At 52.7% G+C, this 14,425-nt stretch overlaps 3 protein-coding genes across 3 annotated transcripts; all 3 read left to right on the top strand.

Moving 5' to 3' along the window:
• Positions 1-2,944: 2,944 nt before the first annotated feature.
• PHYSODRAFT_520025 (hypothetical protein) lies at positions 2,945-3,430 on the top strand (the record flags this gene model as incomplete). Its single annotated transcript, XM_009535445.1, has 1 exon — positions 2,945-3,430. A coding segment is annotated over one exon (486 nt), but the record flags the coding sequence as incomplete, so codon positions are not given.
• Positions 3,431-6,852: 3,422 nt separating this feature from the next.
• On the top strand, positions 6,853-7,510 carry PHYSODRAFT_519504 (hypothetical protein; the record flags this gene model as incomplete). Its single annotated transcript, XM_009535444.1, has 2 exons — positions 6,853-7,060; positions 7,146-7,510. 2 exons carry the CDS (start codon positions 6,853-6,855, stop codon positions 7,508-7,510), a joined length of 573 nt encoding a protein of 190 aa, XP_009533739.1.
• A 4,602-nt stretch (positions 7,511-12,112) lies between these two features.
• On the top strand, positions 12,113-12,766 carry PHYSODRAFT_287143 (hypothetical protein; the record flags this gene model as incomplete). The annotated part of the gene is made up of 1 exon (XM_009535443.1): positions 12,113-12,766. A coding segment is annotated over exon 1 (320 nt), but the record flags the coding sequence as incomplete, so codon positions are not given.
• Between the last annotated feature and the right edge of the window lie 1,659 nt (positions 12,767-14,425).

The following is a 14,425-nucleotide window of genomic DNA, read 5'->3' as shown; positions in this document are numbered from 1 at the left end:
GGCAATAGTTAGATCAAATACGCATACTTTTAACATTTAGTATACAGCTTTAACATGGTGTATATTGATCAAAGCCAGGGACCGAAAAACCTCGCGAGTGCGGGGGGGGGGGTTAAAGGGCTTCATGACGGCAATGCCCATCGGCTGGGCTAATCCTGTCACCACAAGAAGAACGTAGACCACGCTGGTGTGAGCATGGCCAACAAGGCGAGTCCGCATGGACTCCATCTTGTGCGTCCTTAGGCTATCAAGAGCCACGTTGTCGATCCACTCTTTCACCACCTTTTTGTCGCAGTATGTCGTCGCCTGTACTGCATAGTATCCTGTGTCCCAGTCGTAGTGCTTGTCCTCCTTAAAATCCTCCTGGTCAATCGCTCCTGGTGTCCCCGCAAACACGATCATCGGCCGCAGCTTACGCCCTGTCGCAGAGGTGCACAGGAATACAGAGGCTCGGAATGAGCCAGGCGTTGTCGATATAACAAGATGCAACAGCCATTTAGTCAGCAAATTAATTTTAATCACATTAATCAGATCAATACACATACACTGAATACGTTGGAACCCCTACAAACTCAATCGTGCTGTGTGGATTCACACCGATGTCTGGTCCATGTTAAAGACGAGTCGTATCGATCTGGCATTCCGATAGGGAAGAAAGCGCCGCATTCAATGCGATGCAACATCGACTGCGAGAAACGATCAGCGACAATCTAGTGTAAAGTTACTAACAGCATAAAACATACCTAAAAAAAAATGTTCCTGCATTTTAGGTCGCGGCAATCAGCCTCGGTGCGTGATGCGTCGGTACGTGAGTCGGTTGCGCGGTAAACTAGAGGCGAGTAAATGTTGACTGACTTACAATGAGAAAATGCAGCTATCCTAATTCTGATTTTCCGAATAAATTTCATAGATTCAAGAACAGTTTGCTATAGTGTGTAACACCCTTCACTCTAAGTAGTCGTGCTTCGGAATTAGTCATGCTTCGTACTTAAAAGAGCAAGAAAGGTATAACTACCATAATTAGTCGTGCACCACAATTAGTGGTTGGCAGCCTCACAGACTGCGAGCCCAAGCCACCACCACTCACCACTGCGAGTCCAAGCCGGCAGAAGTCATCCCACAAACCAAAATGACCGACAACAAAGGCCGCACCCTCCAACAGGTTGTTGCTGTGACCGACCAAGAGCGTTGCGTGCAATGGATGGAGGGGGACCTGCTCGAGAACGGCGAGAACGGCCTGCCAGGGCGTGCAGTCGAACAGTTCCCGGCGCTGTTTCGCGCAGCAGATCGCCGTGTCAACTTAAACAAGGCTAGAGACTGGTGGAGAAAGCGCGCTTCCCTTCAACTCGCCCTAGAAGGCCAAGGGTAACAGAAGTATGCACGAACGGCGCAAGGAGGAGGCCACCAACTCATCCACAAGGCCTTGGCAGGCCGCGGCCGGAAGATTGACCTCCACTGGCAGTGGCTGTACCCCCAGCTACTCGCCGAGTTCGAACGACTGAGGCATGCAGGGGTCAAGCTATCCTCTCGCCTACTGATGGACATGGTGACTACCATGATCGAAGACAGCCAACATCCTGTCTACAATACAGTTTTCGACTTCAAGGGCAAGCTATTCAGGGACTCAGCGGCGCATCCAGGACTTTACGGAGCGTTACAATATCGTGTACCGCAAGCTGAAAGGCAAAAAGCAAGTGTCACGAGTGAGAACGGTGGAACGGTGGCCGACCGTGTTGGGAACGGTTGGGACCGTTGGCCTCGGCGCCCCGTCCCATATGCGACCTTCATGGGAGAGAACAACTGGGCGAACGGGGGCGAGACGAGCAGTCATCGCAATTGGGTGCCGCCGTGTCAGATCTCATTCGGCACGAGCGGGCTAACTGGTGGCCCCGCGGCGTGCCTAGCCGCCATGGAAGCAGTGGCGCATGCGCCGAACGCGCGCCGACTTGAAGAGCAGGACGGAGGTCACGGTGGTCGGCGTGGCTCGGGCCAAGCGTGCGATGCGAGCCAAGGACGAAGGGGTGAAGTGTAGCCAAGGGCGAAATGGAGCAATTGAAGTCGGCAAGCGTGCCGGCAGCGGACTTAACGAGAGAGCGCGGAGCGAGCGCTCCGTGCCAGGTTAGTCAGGACAGTCGCGAATTTGCTTTGGGTCTAACAAGTCAGAACGCTGTGCATATTGAACCGTGCTTAGCTGCTTCTGCTTGTCCGTCTAATCCTCCTCAACCGCTCGTGCCTCGCTACTCACGGCGGCGACCGTGCCCGACCCGATTCGACTCGCGACACGTGGTGGAGAAGCAGGGTATTGTCGTCGCCGGAGAGGCCATCTGTGCTGGGGAGTGAATGTTGGTGTTCGTCGAAGGAGAAGAATGGTGCGGAGATCTCGTGGAAGGCTGGTGCAGAAGCTATGGAACGGTCGGTTTTTCGGAGTCAAGTTGGTGAAGATCCTGGAGAAAAGAGTCGAAGGCCACGCATTTGTCGCGTTGAAGGCCTGATCGAGTTTGAGTCGGAAGTTTGTGTTCCCCCCGAGTGAAGAAGGGCTGCGGAACGGTCGGTTGGTTTGGTGGAGTCGGACTAAGGAGATAACGGTGAGAAGCGCTTCGAGTGGTTGACAAGGACGGTGTACGAGTGAAGATCCGCGAGTTGGAGACGGTTGTTGGTAAGCTGAAACGGTTGGAGAAAACGGTCGGTGTCGGAAGAAGAACGGTCGCCAAGGATACGGCGGCGTGAGAAAGACGATTGGAGTGAGGTGTCGAGCGTTCTGGAGAGCATGAGCGGACGCTACTACGACGAGGAGTATGGGAGCCGTGCCTGGGCGGAGCCTGCTGAGCGTGACGTGGGCGACGGTGAAGGACGGTGGTTTGAGACTGGAACGGATGATGAAGAAGAAGGTTTTGTAGGTGAAAACGGCTGCTACGAGGATGACAAGCTGAACCTGGAGTGCACTATGCTGAAGCTGATTCCATTCTTCAACGTGAGGAATGCGAGCACGGAGAGCGCAAGGGATTTCTGGTGGTGCTTTGAGACGGCTACGGAAGGATTCGACGATCCAGTACGGTTGCGGGTCTTTGCGGCACGAATGAACGGTGATGTTGCGGAACGGTGGTGCCTGAGCTCACGGTGGGGCGACTTCGAGACGCTGAAGCGACGGTTCTATCATCGCTTTATCCGTCTCTCGGAGGAGCAGTTGCTGCAGCGGTTGTGCGATGCTGTGCAGGAGCGTGATGACCCGGTAGACGAATGGGGGCTACGTGTGGCACGGTATTGTGACGAAGCTCAGTGGTTTAACGAGTCGATGCGGTACACGGTCTTCAAGAACGGTCTGCGGAGTGAGCGGGTGCAGAGATGCCTGGATTGTCTCCCCATACACTCGATCGAAGTTGCATGCGAGTGGGTCGTGGCGAAGGAACTACATCGGCCTGTGCGTGGTGACTGGGATGTCGAAGGACAAGCTCGAGGTTGTGCGTCACTAGGCTCCGGGTACGGTGGAAGATCTGGCAGCTACGGTGTTCACGGCTCGTCGACAAAGAACGGTTTGGCGGCGCAACTAAACGTTCTGACGGATATGATGAAGGCAATGCAGTCTGAGATGGAACGGTCGCTGGAAGAGCTACACGGTCATGGGCAAGCGGTTCACAACTCGATGGACGAAGAAGACGAAGGCGCCGAGTTCGAATCCGGTCACGCGTGTGATGCTGGGTATGACGAGTCATATGTGTACGGTCGCACGCCTGATGATCGCGGTCTTGGACAAGGGATACACCGCTGGATGGTCGAAAAAGAAGACGAAGGTACCGAGTTCAAGGACAATCAAGCGTTTGTTGCTGGTGATGGTGAGTCGCGCTGGTACGGTCAAGCGCCTGAGGACCATGGTGCTGCCATTGATGCTGGCTACGACGAGGAAGAGCTGCACGGTCACGAGCATGCAGCACAGAACTGGATGGTCGGAGAAGACGAAGCTGCCGAGTACGGAGATGATCAAGAGTTTGATGCTGTTTATGGCGAGTCGTGCTGGTACGGTCGAGCTCCGGAAGAACCCGGTGCTGCTACTGTTGCGGATCGTGACGAGCCTGAATGGTACGGCCAAGCGCCAGTTGATCACGGCGCTGATGGCGACGTTGCGTACGGTGAACTGAAATGGTACGGTCAAGAGCAACATGGTCACGACGGGGCTACGGAAGACACTGAGCGTGAGGGTCATTGGTTCGGGGCATCTACCGGTGAGGGCGAAGCTGAAATCGAGTGTGAGTTCGAGGTTGCTGAAGATAACGGGCGAGGAGTTGCTGATGAAGCAAGCGGGAACGGTGGTGTACTAGGTCAACACGGTGGTCGTGTAGCGGGAGGTGCATCGGATGAAGATGTGGACGAGGGCAAGTCGAGTTACACGGAGGCTGAGCACGGTCCTGAAGTGTTGTTACAGAAGGTCAAGAACGGAATGGTCGCTGAGTGTCTGGAAAAGTGTGTGAGTCTGGAGACGGTTGTTGGGGAAGTGGGAACGGTTGTTGCGCCCCTGGTACGGTTAGTTGAATCGAAAACGGTGAGCTGTCAAGAAGTCGAAGTGGAAGCGGTCAGCGAAGAGCATGCGAGAACGGTGACAAGGACAGATGAAGAAGAACGGTTTGGTGCTGGAGTGAAGAGCTCGGTTGGACAAGGTGCTGGAGATGTTGAAGACGTTGGTACGATCGATGAAGAAGGCTTCGACACGGTGGTAACCGTGACTTCGTGTCAGGACGGTCAAGTTTCGGAAGAAGACGACGAGAAATGGGCAATGGTGAACTTTGTGCCTTTGGGAAGCAAGACGGTCATCTGTGGGGATTATGGAGTAATAGCAGGAAGGAGTTCTGGACTGGTCTACGGTTGCGAGTTGGAGAATTGCTTGAGCAAGGACGGTTGGGTTCAGGTTGAGGCGATCCCAGTGATCGAGAGCTGGTGCGTGGTGCCTCCTGAGAGAGACAAACCGGTGCGAGCATGGTAGTTCGGTGTGGTCAAGGTCCAAGGGCCTGGTGCGACTCGGTTGTGAGGCTGTGTTATCGACTGGAAACGGTTTCTCAGAGCGGGATCCGGTGTAATCAGAGTGAGGTGTGCTTTAGTCCCGGTCGGGGAGCGGTCAGTACGGCCAAGCGATGGAGTTGCTACAGTCGAGGAGCTTACATTTGAACGACGGATGCAGTTTGTACGGTCCGCGAGCAGTGACCACGATGGAGGTCCGTTGCCGGTCATTCAGAACGGTGCTTCATCTCCGGGTGATATGCAGTGACGGTCGAAGGAGAGCGGTTCAACGGTGACATGATGAGGTGTACGGTCTATTCTGCACGGAAGTTTGCGCGACAATAGGGACTCGACGAACGGAGGGCTGTAGCCCGAGATTGTGCAAACGCTTTGGTCAGGGAGCGCTGCCTGGTCGCGCTCCACAGCGAAGCGAGTTGGAGGCACGGTCAACCGTGTGTCCAGGAGGAGTGTGCGATCACGCGGTGAAGAATCGGTCTACTGTGACGTCGCTTGTGCACAAGATCTTGAGAACAAGAAGTTGCTGGGGCTGTTGCGGTGAGTGAGCGAGCTGGACAGGACAAGTAGCTACGGTCGAAGAACATGAAGTGGAGGATAATGATCTGCAGAAGCGGAAGCAGAGTCGATGGAGGGGGCGTTTGAGTACCGAAGAACGGTGGAGAGCGGACGGTGAACTGCTGGCAAGAACTCAAGGACAGAACGGTGAAGGAAACGGTCTGCGTGTTTGAATTTGAAATTGACGAGGGACGCGTGGAGTGAGCAGAAAGAAGACAACGGTGAAGAAAGCGTCCCTATTACGGTGTTCGTGTAAATGGTGGGCTGTGGATCGAGCGTCTCGTCACGATAAAAAGAGATGGGCGTTTGGACAGCTCGACGAGGACGTCGAGGTTTTGGTCGGGGAGGATGTCACGAGTGAGAACGGTGGAACGGTGGCCGACCGTGTTGGGAACGGTTGGGACCGTTGGCCTCGGCGCCCCGTCCCATATGCGACCTTCATGGGAGAGAACAACTGGGCGAACGGGGGCGAGACGAGCAGTCATCGCAATTGGGTGCCGCCGTGTCAGATCTCATTCGGCACGAGCGGGCTAACTGGTGGCCCCGCGGCGTGCCTAGCCGCCATGGAAGCAGTGGCGCATGCGCCGAACGCGCGCCGACTTGAAGAGCAGGACGGAGGTCACGGTGGTCGGCGTGGCTCGGGCCAAGCGTGCGATGCGAGCCAAGGACGAAGGGGTGAAGTGTAGCCAAGGGCGAAATGGAGCAATTGAAGTCGGCAAGCGTGCCGGCAGCGGACTTAACGAGAGAGCGCGGAGCGAGCGCTCCGTGTCAGGTTAGTCAGGACAGTCGCGAATTTGCTTTGGGTCTAACAAGTCAGAACGCTGTGCATATTGAACCGTGCTTAGCTGCTTCTGCTTGTCCGTCTAATCCTCCTCAACCGCTCGTGCCTCGCTACTCACGGCGGCGACCGTGCCCGACCCGATTCGACTCGCGACACAAGTTAGTGACGCAAAAATGGCCCAGATCGAACAGTTCGTCGCTCGTCACCTTGGGGAGCTCAAGCGCCTTTTCGATGATGGAATACTAGACCCGAATCAGAAGTACGATATGGACGAAAGTCATTTCGTCATTGACTTGGACGACGGGAAACGCTCGACATTCGTGGCGCGAACAAACTCAAATACCGCAGCATCGTATCAGGTAATAAGTACTGATTTATTGAAGGGTTTGTATGAACTGAATAGCCATTGATTTGACAGTAATGATCACAAAAGTCATATTTAAATAGGCCGCGAAGGGATAACCATGTGTGTGCTGATTAAGGGCGGCTCGGACGCCAAGCTGCTCTGCCCCATGCTCATTTTCAAGAACGCAAAGTCCAACTATCCTATCCAAGGTCTCCCGGACTGTGTCGACGGCGACCGCTACCGTATGGCATCGAGTGCATTCATCAACAACCGAATCATGGCTGAATGGCTGCGTGAAACGCGCTGCTGGGGACCGGTTGACCCGTTCGCGAAAGAGCACCAATTGTGGCTCGACAATGCCAGCGGTCATGCAGGTGAAGAGGTATAAAAAAGTTGGTCGTGAGCTTCGGACTCGCGCCCGATTTTTTCCGCCTAATATCACTGACTTTGTGCAACCAGCCGACCGCTTCCTGATCCAGCGAATCAAGGCCCACTGGAGGCGCTTATGTGAGCGCCGGAACATGGAGGTGATTCGGCGCGGGGACTGGATGCAAGGATCGAAGTCAAGCGGCGCGCTTGCGAATCCTGGAAAGCGCTTCTTCTTGGAGACCGCGGCGAAGTGCATTCGTCTAGTGAATGCCGAGGAAGATGAGAACGGTATGAACTGGGCCAATAAATCCATGCTTTTGTGTGGGCTAGATGTTGGTAGCGATGGGGTGTGGAAAGTTGAACAGCTTAGCAAGTCCTTACAAGACGTGGTGGCGAGATTTGGTGAGGAGTTCGCGAAGGGATACCAGGAAGCCACCGCAACCGCCTCAGTTTAACGAATTGACCGTAATGAATTCACGTGCACCAGAAATAGTCGTACACATTAATTAATCATGCATAAATTTAACTTTCACGGTTCATCTCCATAATTAGTCAGGGTCAGACTAATTAGAGTGAAGGGTGTAACAACCAGCCACGAGATATACCAACTTCGTGATGTAACGGTAGCCATAATCTGTGGACTATGGACTTAGGCGACAGTTAGCAATTATTATTATTATTATTATATATTATTGTGTTTTTTTTTGGGGGGGGAGGCCGTTGAAATAAAATCGGTTAGGCTGTTCCTCCACATATTTCGTTTTACTGGGAAGACAGCCTAAGCTAGTGCCTGTAAAAACTGCTTTTGGTTTGGCTGCTTGTAGAGCTGCCAACTGCTGTCCCCAACGTCATATAGTCACTCGTGTGCCACCGTACGACTTCGGAACGGCTTCGATTGATTCGCCGCTGTCAACGCGCTCCAGAGGACGCAGCTTGTCTGCGTTCTTAGTGCTAAATTTCCTGACCCCTGTAATCGGGGAGATGAAGGAATGAATGGCTCCTCGCTAAGTAGGACCCCGTGTTCACAACAAGAAACATTTTACGAGAGTTTTTACACACCATAAATTTACTTTTTACGTTACATGATCGCCGTGATTCACGGCAGCAATCAGCGGGTGCTGCTATTGCTAGTCTTGCGCTCTGCTCTTTATGTTCTGTTTCGCATGGCGAATGCGATTTAACCACGACTACCAGTTTGTGGTGACTCCGCGTTTTGTCTCCATCGAGTACGATGAAACCATAGACACACCATCTTGCTGAAGGCTGGCTGTGGGTGGATGCTGCGGACATGTACCTCCGTCCCGGCGAAGGTGTTCAATGCTAACACCGCCTCTGAATTCGATGTCGCCTGACAAGCTGTGGTCGGAGCGGAGAGATGACTCCGGATACAGAACTCCCATCCGAGCAGGACGAATCGGATGGGACGTGCGCTATCAACGCGTTCGGGCACTAACGTCGAAAACCCTGAACGCGCCATCACGGTTAGCAGGGGTATTTTGCGGACTCAGCGGACGCAACGCTGCTGGTAAGCTCACAAGCAATAACATGAATTGCGCTGAGCTTGGGGGCACTGACAAACAAACCATATTCCAGGGGCTAGTCGAATCCCGTAGAGAAGTTACAAGGTAACCGTTATGCCAAACTCCCGTTCAATCTATGCAGATGAGGCGGGGACCGCAAACGTGGTGCGAGTTACACGAGGGAACAACAAGTACGTCTTGCGCTCGATATGGTGGTAAACTAAGGTCTTCGGTGATGACACCATGGCCGCATTCGGTGTAAGTCAACTTGCAGGTACACGTCCAGTCGGACGTCGATGCAACCCACGTGGCGGTGCGATACTGTGCTGAAAAAGTGGTAGAGCGACACAAACAGGATGTTAATGTTGCCGGTAAAATTGTCCATAGCGTGCAAGAGACGCGGAAGCCGGAGCTTCAATTTGAGCTGTGATGACGGGTTCTTCACGCAGCACCAGTGATCTTCCACGAGGGGCTCAGTGCCATTTGCCTCTTCAACATCACCGCACGTAGTTTGCATACGTGGTTGAGAACCTTCTCGTCGGGAATCTGGCCTACTGATCGAGCGACCTCTTGGACGACTTCATCCGTCGCACCTCCAATATGCTTCACATGAGGACACAATAGCAACTACATTTTAAAGCGTATCAGATATCTAGCCACGGTCCGTGTACCGTCGAAAACAGTTGGTGTAGGACGTCTTTTGCAGCCACTTGCATGTTGTTAATGCCTATGGAGTCAACCCATGAGGCTGTCTGTAGACAGGAGCCGCATACGGGGCGTCGAACCGGCGATATATATATATATATAAATATAGAGCGACGTGAACTTGGTTGGTATCTTCTCCTTGAGCGCACTTGTTAAAAGAATAATTGGTATCAAAATCGACAGAAGCTGAACGAAATGCTGATATCAATCAGCGAAGGAAATGTAACTAAGTCCGGCTGCTTTGCCCGTTCATTCGCGGATTTGTCACCAAACCAGCACCCCGCCTCAAACCCAAGCACACCACCCTTTGTTACTTTGACCCCGCGCAGAGCCCAGCGTTCCTAGCAAGAGCACCATCGGCCGATATTCGACGAGCGTAAAGTTGAGCGCGTGCCAACTTTGCTGAGTTCTCTCGCTAGCCGCCGCACGAAGACGACCAGACCCCCCCCCCCCCCCCCGTACCCCATCCTCGACTCTTGGTACCACAAGGATGAGGCATAAGTTGTCCACCGCTTGACATACTTGCCACCACGCGAATTCAATCGCATATGAGCCAGCGTACGCCCTCACGTGACCCAATACAGGAATGTGGGCTGGAGGCGGTGTTCAGCGTTGGTGGGAGATTTCTTATGACGCTGCCCGTACTAAAGCACGGCGAGACGTGAGGTATGAACGCTGACTTCGTCCGCACCAAAAAACGCTGACGTTCAGTAGGACCATCACAGCCTTCCTGCACGTCCTCGCCCCGAGCCTGTATCAAGACCAATGAGTACACGATGCGAAGCTTGGTCACGTCTGGTAGCACGCGCTGTACGTGATCGACGTGACGTATCAGCAGCCGAACCGCCCCGCTGGGCTAATGGCGAAGGCGGTGCCGTTCTACTGCGGCAAACACGACTTATATGGTCTGAAGGTTGAAGTTTCAGTAAACCCGCGCAATATTGCCGTCAACTGCAGCAATCACGCACACGGACACCCCGCTCGACACTACAAAGCTCCACGACGTCATTCGACTGAAGGCCGAAGCTGATCGGAACTTAGCTAGTCGAGGGCCTCTTGGCGAGTTTTTTTGCGGACGAAATGATGGACCTGTTCGTGTCACGGCTCATACAAAACCGAGTCATTTTAAAGCATCTGGAACATCTTTACTATTGAACTACCCATTTTTGTCAAAAATATACTGAAAATTGCACCAAAAATTGGCATCGTGCCATATTTTCACGTCATTTTATTGCGATCTACACGCGGTCAGAAACGGTAACGTGCGGCGCAAGAATAGCGTGAGGCAGAACGAGATGCTTCAACATTCGCAAATTCCCTATTTCGGAGAGAATGCTTTTATGAAAGGGATTCAGACCATAGCAGCCGCATCATCTTTTGACTGGAAGACCACCTTGAAGAGGAACGTTTTTGACAGCAGAATTGCATAGAACCTATAAAGGTTGAAAGACAACCCCATGCGAAGGTTGTAGGATGTCCAACGTGTGCGCTGATAGGACGAATAAATGAACACCATGTCCCTCAGCCTATTTGACCGCAGTGAGCGAGACATGAGCACAGTAGACATCCAGGACCTGCAACTGAGGACGTGCTGCGGGCAGTTTCGACGCAAATCACTTCACCCATTTGATAAACAGTCGCTGTGTTGATGTTCGAAGACTCCGCTACCCGAAACATCATTGAACAGTGCACATTCAAGCAACTGCATCTTTTGTTGCGCCTCTGCGTAGATGAATATAGGCGGAATACGATCACTAGCAGCATTAACGCAGACCATCGTGCCCACGGTATCACAGTCGCCCGTTGGTAGCAGATAAAACTTCCTAATACCGATCTAAACTGACCTAAATATCCTAACGTAAACCACACGATTTTGGCGAATTTTTCCTAATTTTTTTCTAAATTACCAGTAATGTAATTTAACGACACATACTTACGTCAAGTCATTTTAGGATCTATTCAGAGCCAACCAACACTTAGACGCTCTAAAATCCTCATTTCACATTCTTACTTCTACAATGGAGCACAACGGGTAGAAGTTCTACTGCTAGCGCAAGGTAGAGGAGACCAACGTCACCTACTGGGTCTGCATCCGCCACCGCGGCCTGGGGTGGGCGGGTGGGGGGGGGGGGGGCAAGGCCCGACCCATCATCCGTGACGACACGATCCGAGCCCGCAACGACCACACCTGCCGCGCCGAACGTCTGCCTGAACTCACCGATGTGCGAGGCGAAGTGTGCATCGCCCTCTAGGCTGCCTGCCTGTCGAATCTGTCGTTGCCGCCTGGTATGGTATGGGAGCGGGTCATGGCTAGCATGAGAGAAGCGCACCCCGGCGCTACGTTTAGCACCATCGCCAGGCAGTCAGGGATCCCCATCATCGCGTACACTCGCGCGCAAGTCACCAGTAGCGACGCCCTGCGCGCGATCGAGAGCGAGTCGCTGCGCAAGGTGGCCCAAGAAGAACCAAGGCCGTTTTTGCAGTTCAGTGTTGTCCACACCAGTGGGTGTGAACAACACCGGTTTCTCGGATTTGGACATCCCGAACTCGTGAGGCTGCTGCACTACTCGGGCGCTGATGTGTTCATTGACGGCACCTTCAAGATGGTGCCGAAGCCTTTCACGCAGTGCCTCATCGTCATGGTACGTGACCCCGGCGTCGACCTCTACGTCCCGGACATGTATGTGCTGATGGACTCCAAGCAGCAAGACGTCTACTGGAGTGCGCTAAACTACATCATCATCCAGACTGGCCGTCTGATGGAGCCGTCCACTGTGACCTGCGACTTCGAGCGTGGCCTCATGAACGCGGTCACGGAGCAGTTTCTGGTGAAGATCGTCGGGTGCCTGCTTCATTGGAAACAGGAACTTAGACGCAAGATGCTCGCTCTGCGCATCCCCCTCGACCAGATTGCTGCAGCCCTCACGCCCGATGTGCTTGACGTCCTTACAGTCATCCCCGTCAACGAAATCCCTGAAAAGTTACATTTTTGGAGTTCTAAAATTGAAAGTGTGTGTGCTAATTTTGACTTGCTCTATTTTTTTAATTTAGGGTACTCGATACGCCCGCAGCCTGGTGGACGAGACTGGTGCGAAGACGATGTGGGACGCCTTTTGGCGTTACTTCAAACGTACATGGCTGAACAGCCACGGCGCGGACCTCTGGAACGTGAACAGCATGGAGGACGCGGGGATCGATCTCCAAAACTGCACGAACAACCCTCTCGAACGCTATAACCGCGCGTTCGGGGAGCTGTTCTATGCGGCGCACCCAAGCCTGCTCGTGTTCGTGGAGCCGGCGAAGGCAGACGCCCGCCGCTACGTCCAAATGATCGACGACATCAAGCACCATCGTCGTGAACCGCCTCAGCACGCTCCCTATGTGGAGCCACGCATCCCGGGCCGGTACGACGAGTTTGAGTGACCGATTGCTCGCTCATTCAATTGCTAATCAGTGTTAAATCTGACAATAGTACTTTGACTTCCCTGCAGTTAATTGTATTGTCCCAATTGGTTTGCTCTAATTTCCCTGCAGTTGCGTTCTAACCTGTGTCCTAAAAACCGTAAGATACAGCAGTATCTTACTTTTTTTTAAGGAAAACTAGAGGTGTTTTAGAACACGTTTTAGGAACGTTTTAACCAGCACCCGCCCGTTCGCGGCACGTTAGCCCCTCGTTCTTTTAGATATAGCAATCACTCAGCACCATTTCATTCAGATACTATCGCGGTTTGATCGCATTTCCAGATCCGAGAGGACTCTTCATCCAGAACCAGCTCAGCTATCGCTTTACTTAGGTTACCATTGGTAGTTGCGAACCGTGTTCTCGTTTGAGCACTCGACAAGCTTTACACCCAAAATTTGTCCTTTTCGGTACAGTATGATGTTGCGGTGGCGCTTCACTCAGCGCATCTGACCCCGGGGAAGCTGTCCAATGTTGGTTTCCGTTATGTGGCTAACGCGACTTGGCGGACCTTGGGGAACTACGAGGTTTCCATGCACATACCCTGTGTCGCCCGATACTGAATGGCCTCGAGAAGGCCAGCACCCACTCTTCATTGATATATAGTAGCTGGGGCCCGGGCGGCATTTACTAGGATGCAGTTCCTGGAACCCCATGCCAGTAGCCCTCGAGCGACCAGGTAGCCATCAGCAGCCTTGCGATCCGACCTGCCGCCGTCCATGGTGCTGGTAGCGCTCGGTCTTGGGCATATGCGGGGTTATCAAGCTCGTATTGGTGCAGCATGACAGGGGACAGGGTATAAGAGCATGGTGAGTTATTAAGTGCTGTAACGTTTGTATAATAAGGAGTTCAAATCCCGTTGGGGGCTTAAAATCCTAAAACAAACTCTGATCCAATCGAAGTATGTGCTGGATAGACGCACTGGGTATCTTTACGGAGCGACTGTTTGCCGTGCTTTATCTGACTAGAGTGAGTTTGTATGCTGGACGAAAACCATAGAGATATCCTGACCACAATCATGTCCGTGGCAGATACGCAAATGAAGGTGATTGGCAGTGACCAAGCAACTAAGCAGAGTACAGTTGCACTGCCTAGACCTTAGTAACCAGAAATATTTTTTTGAAGATTAACCTCTTCTTGATCTCTAGCTTTATTACTTTGCTCTTGACATTCAATCTTGACTATCCGTTAAACCAGTTTCTGGCTGTCACATCATTAACACGTGTGACAGCCACAAACTGGTTTAACGCCCAATTACATGACAAATGGAAATATCGAGCATATCTTTGAGACGGTCTGCTTTACTAGCCCAACTTTCCGGATCAAAGGATAGTCGTTGGGGTTCGACTAAAATATTGGGAGCATCTGTAGTAAAGTCAAGTCCAAAGTAAATAAAAATGAAGTGCTTATCAATAGCCTTTGTCTTTACTGTCATTTTCACGGCATCTGAAGCGACGACAAATTGAGGGGTTATGACCCTTATACTTGAGGGAATGTTTTATTATTTGTTCACCATAGAAGCCCAGATCCGCAGCATCAATTATTAACTAGCCGAGCGCCGCCGCTACGCGGCGGGGAATTTTTGGTTGGTTAGCGCTTCGCTCGCTATGCTCGCTCCGCTATTGAAACAGGCTGCCTACGCTTCGCTACGGCAGTAGTGGACCCGTTCCGCTCGCCTCGTCGGC

This window comes from Phytophthora sojae, assembly GCF_000149755.1.
Source record: "Phytophthora sojae unplaced genomic scaffold PHYSOscaffold_8, whole genome shotgun sequence".
Taxonomy (NCBI): Eukaryota; Oomycota; class Peronosporomycetes; order Peronosporales; family Peronosporaceae; genus Phytophthora; species Phytophthora sojae.
The sequence above is the reverse complement of the archived record's forward strand: the minus strand, read 5'-3'. Positions and strand labels throughout refer to the sequence as shown.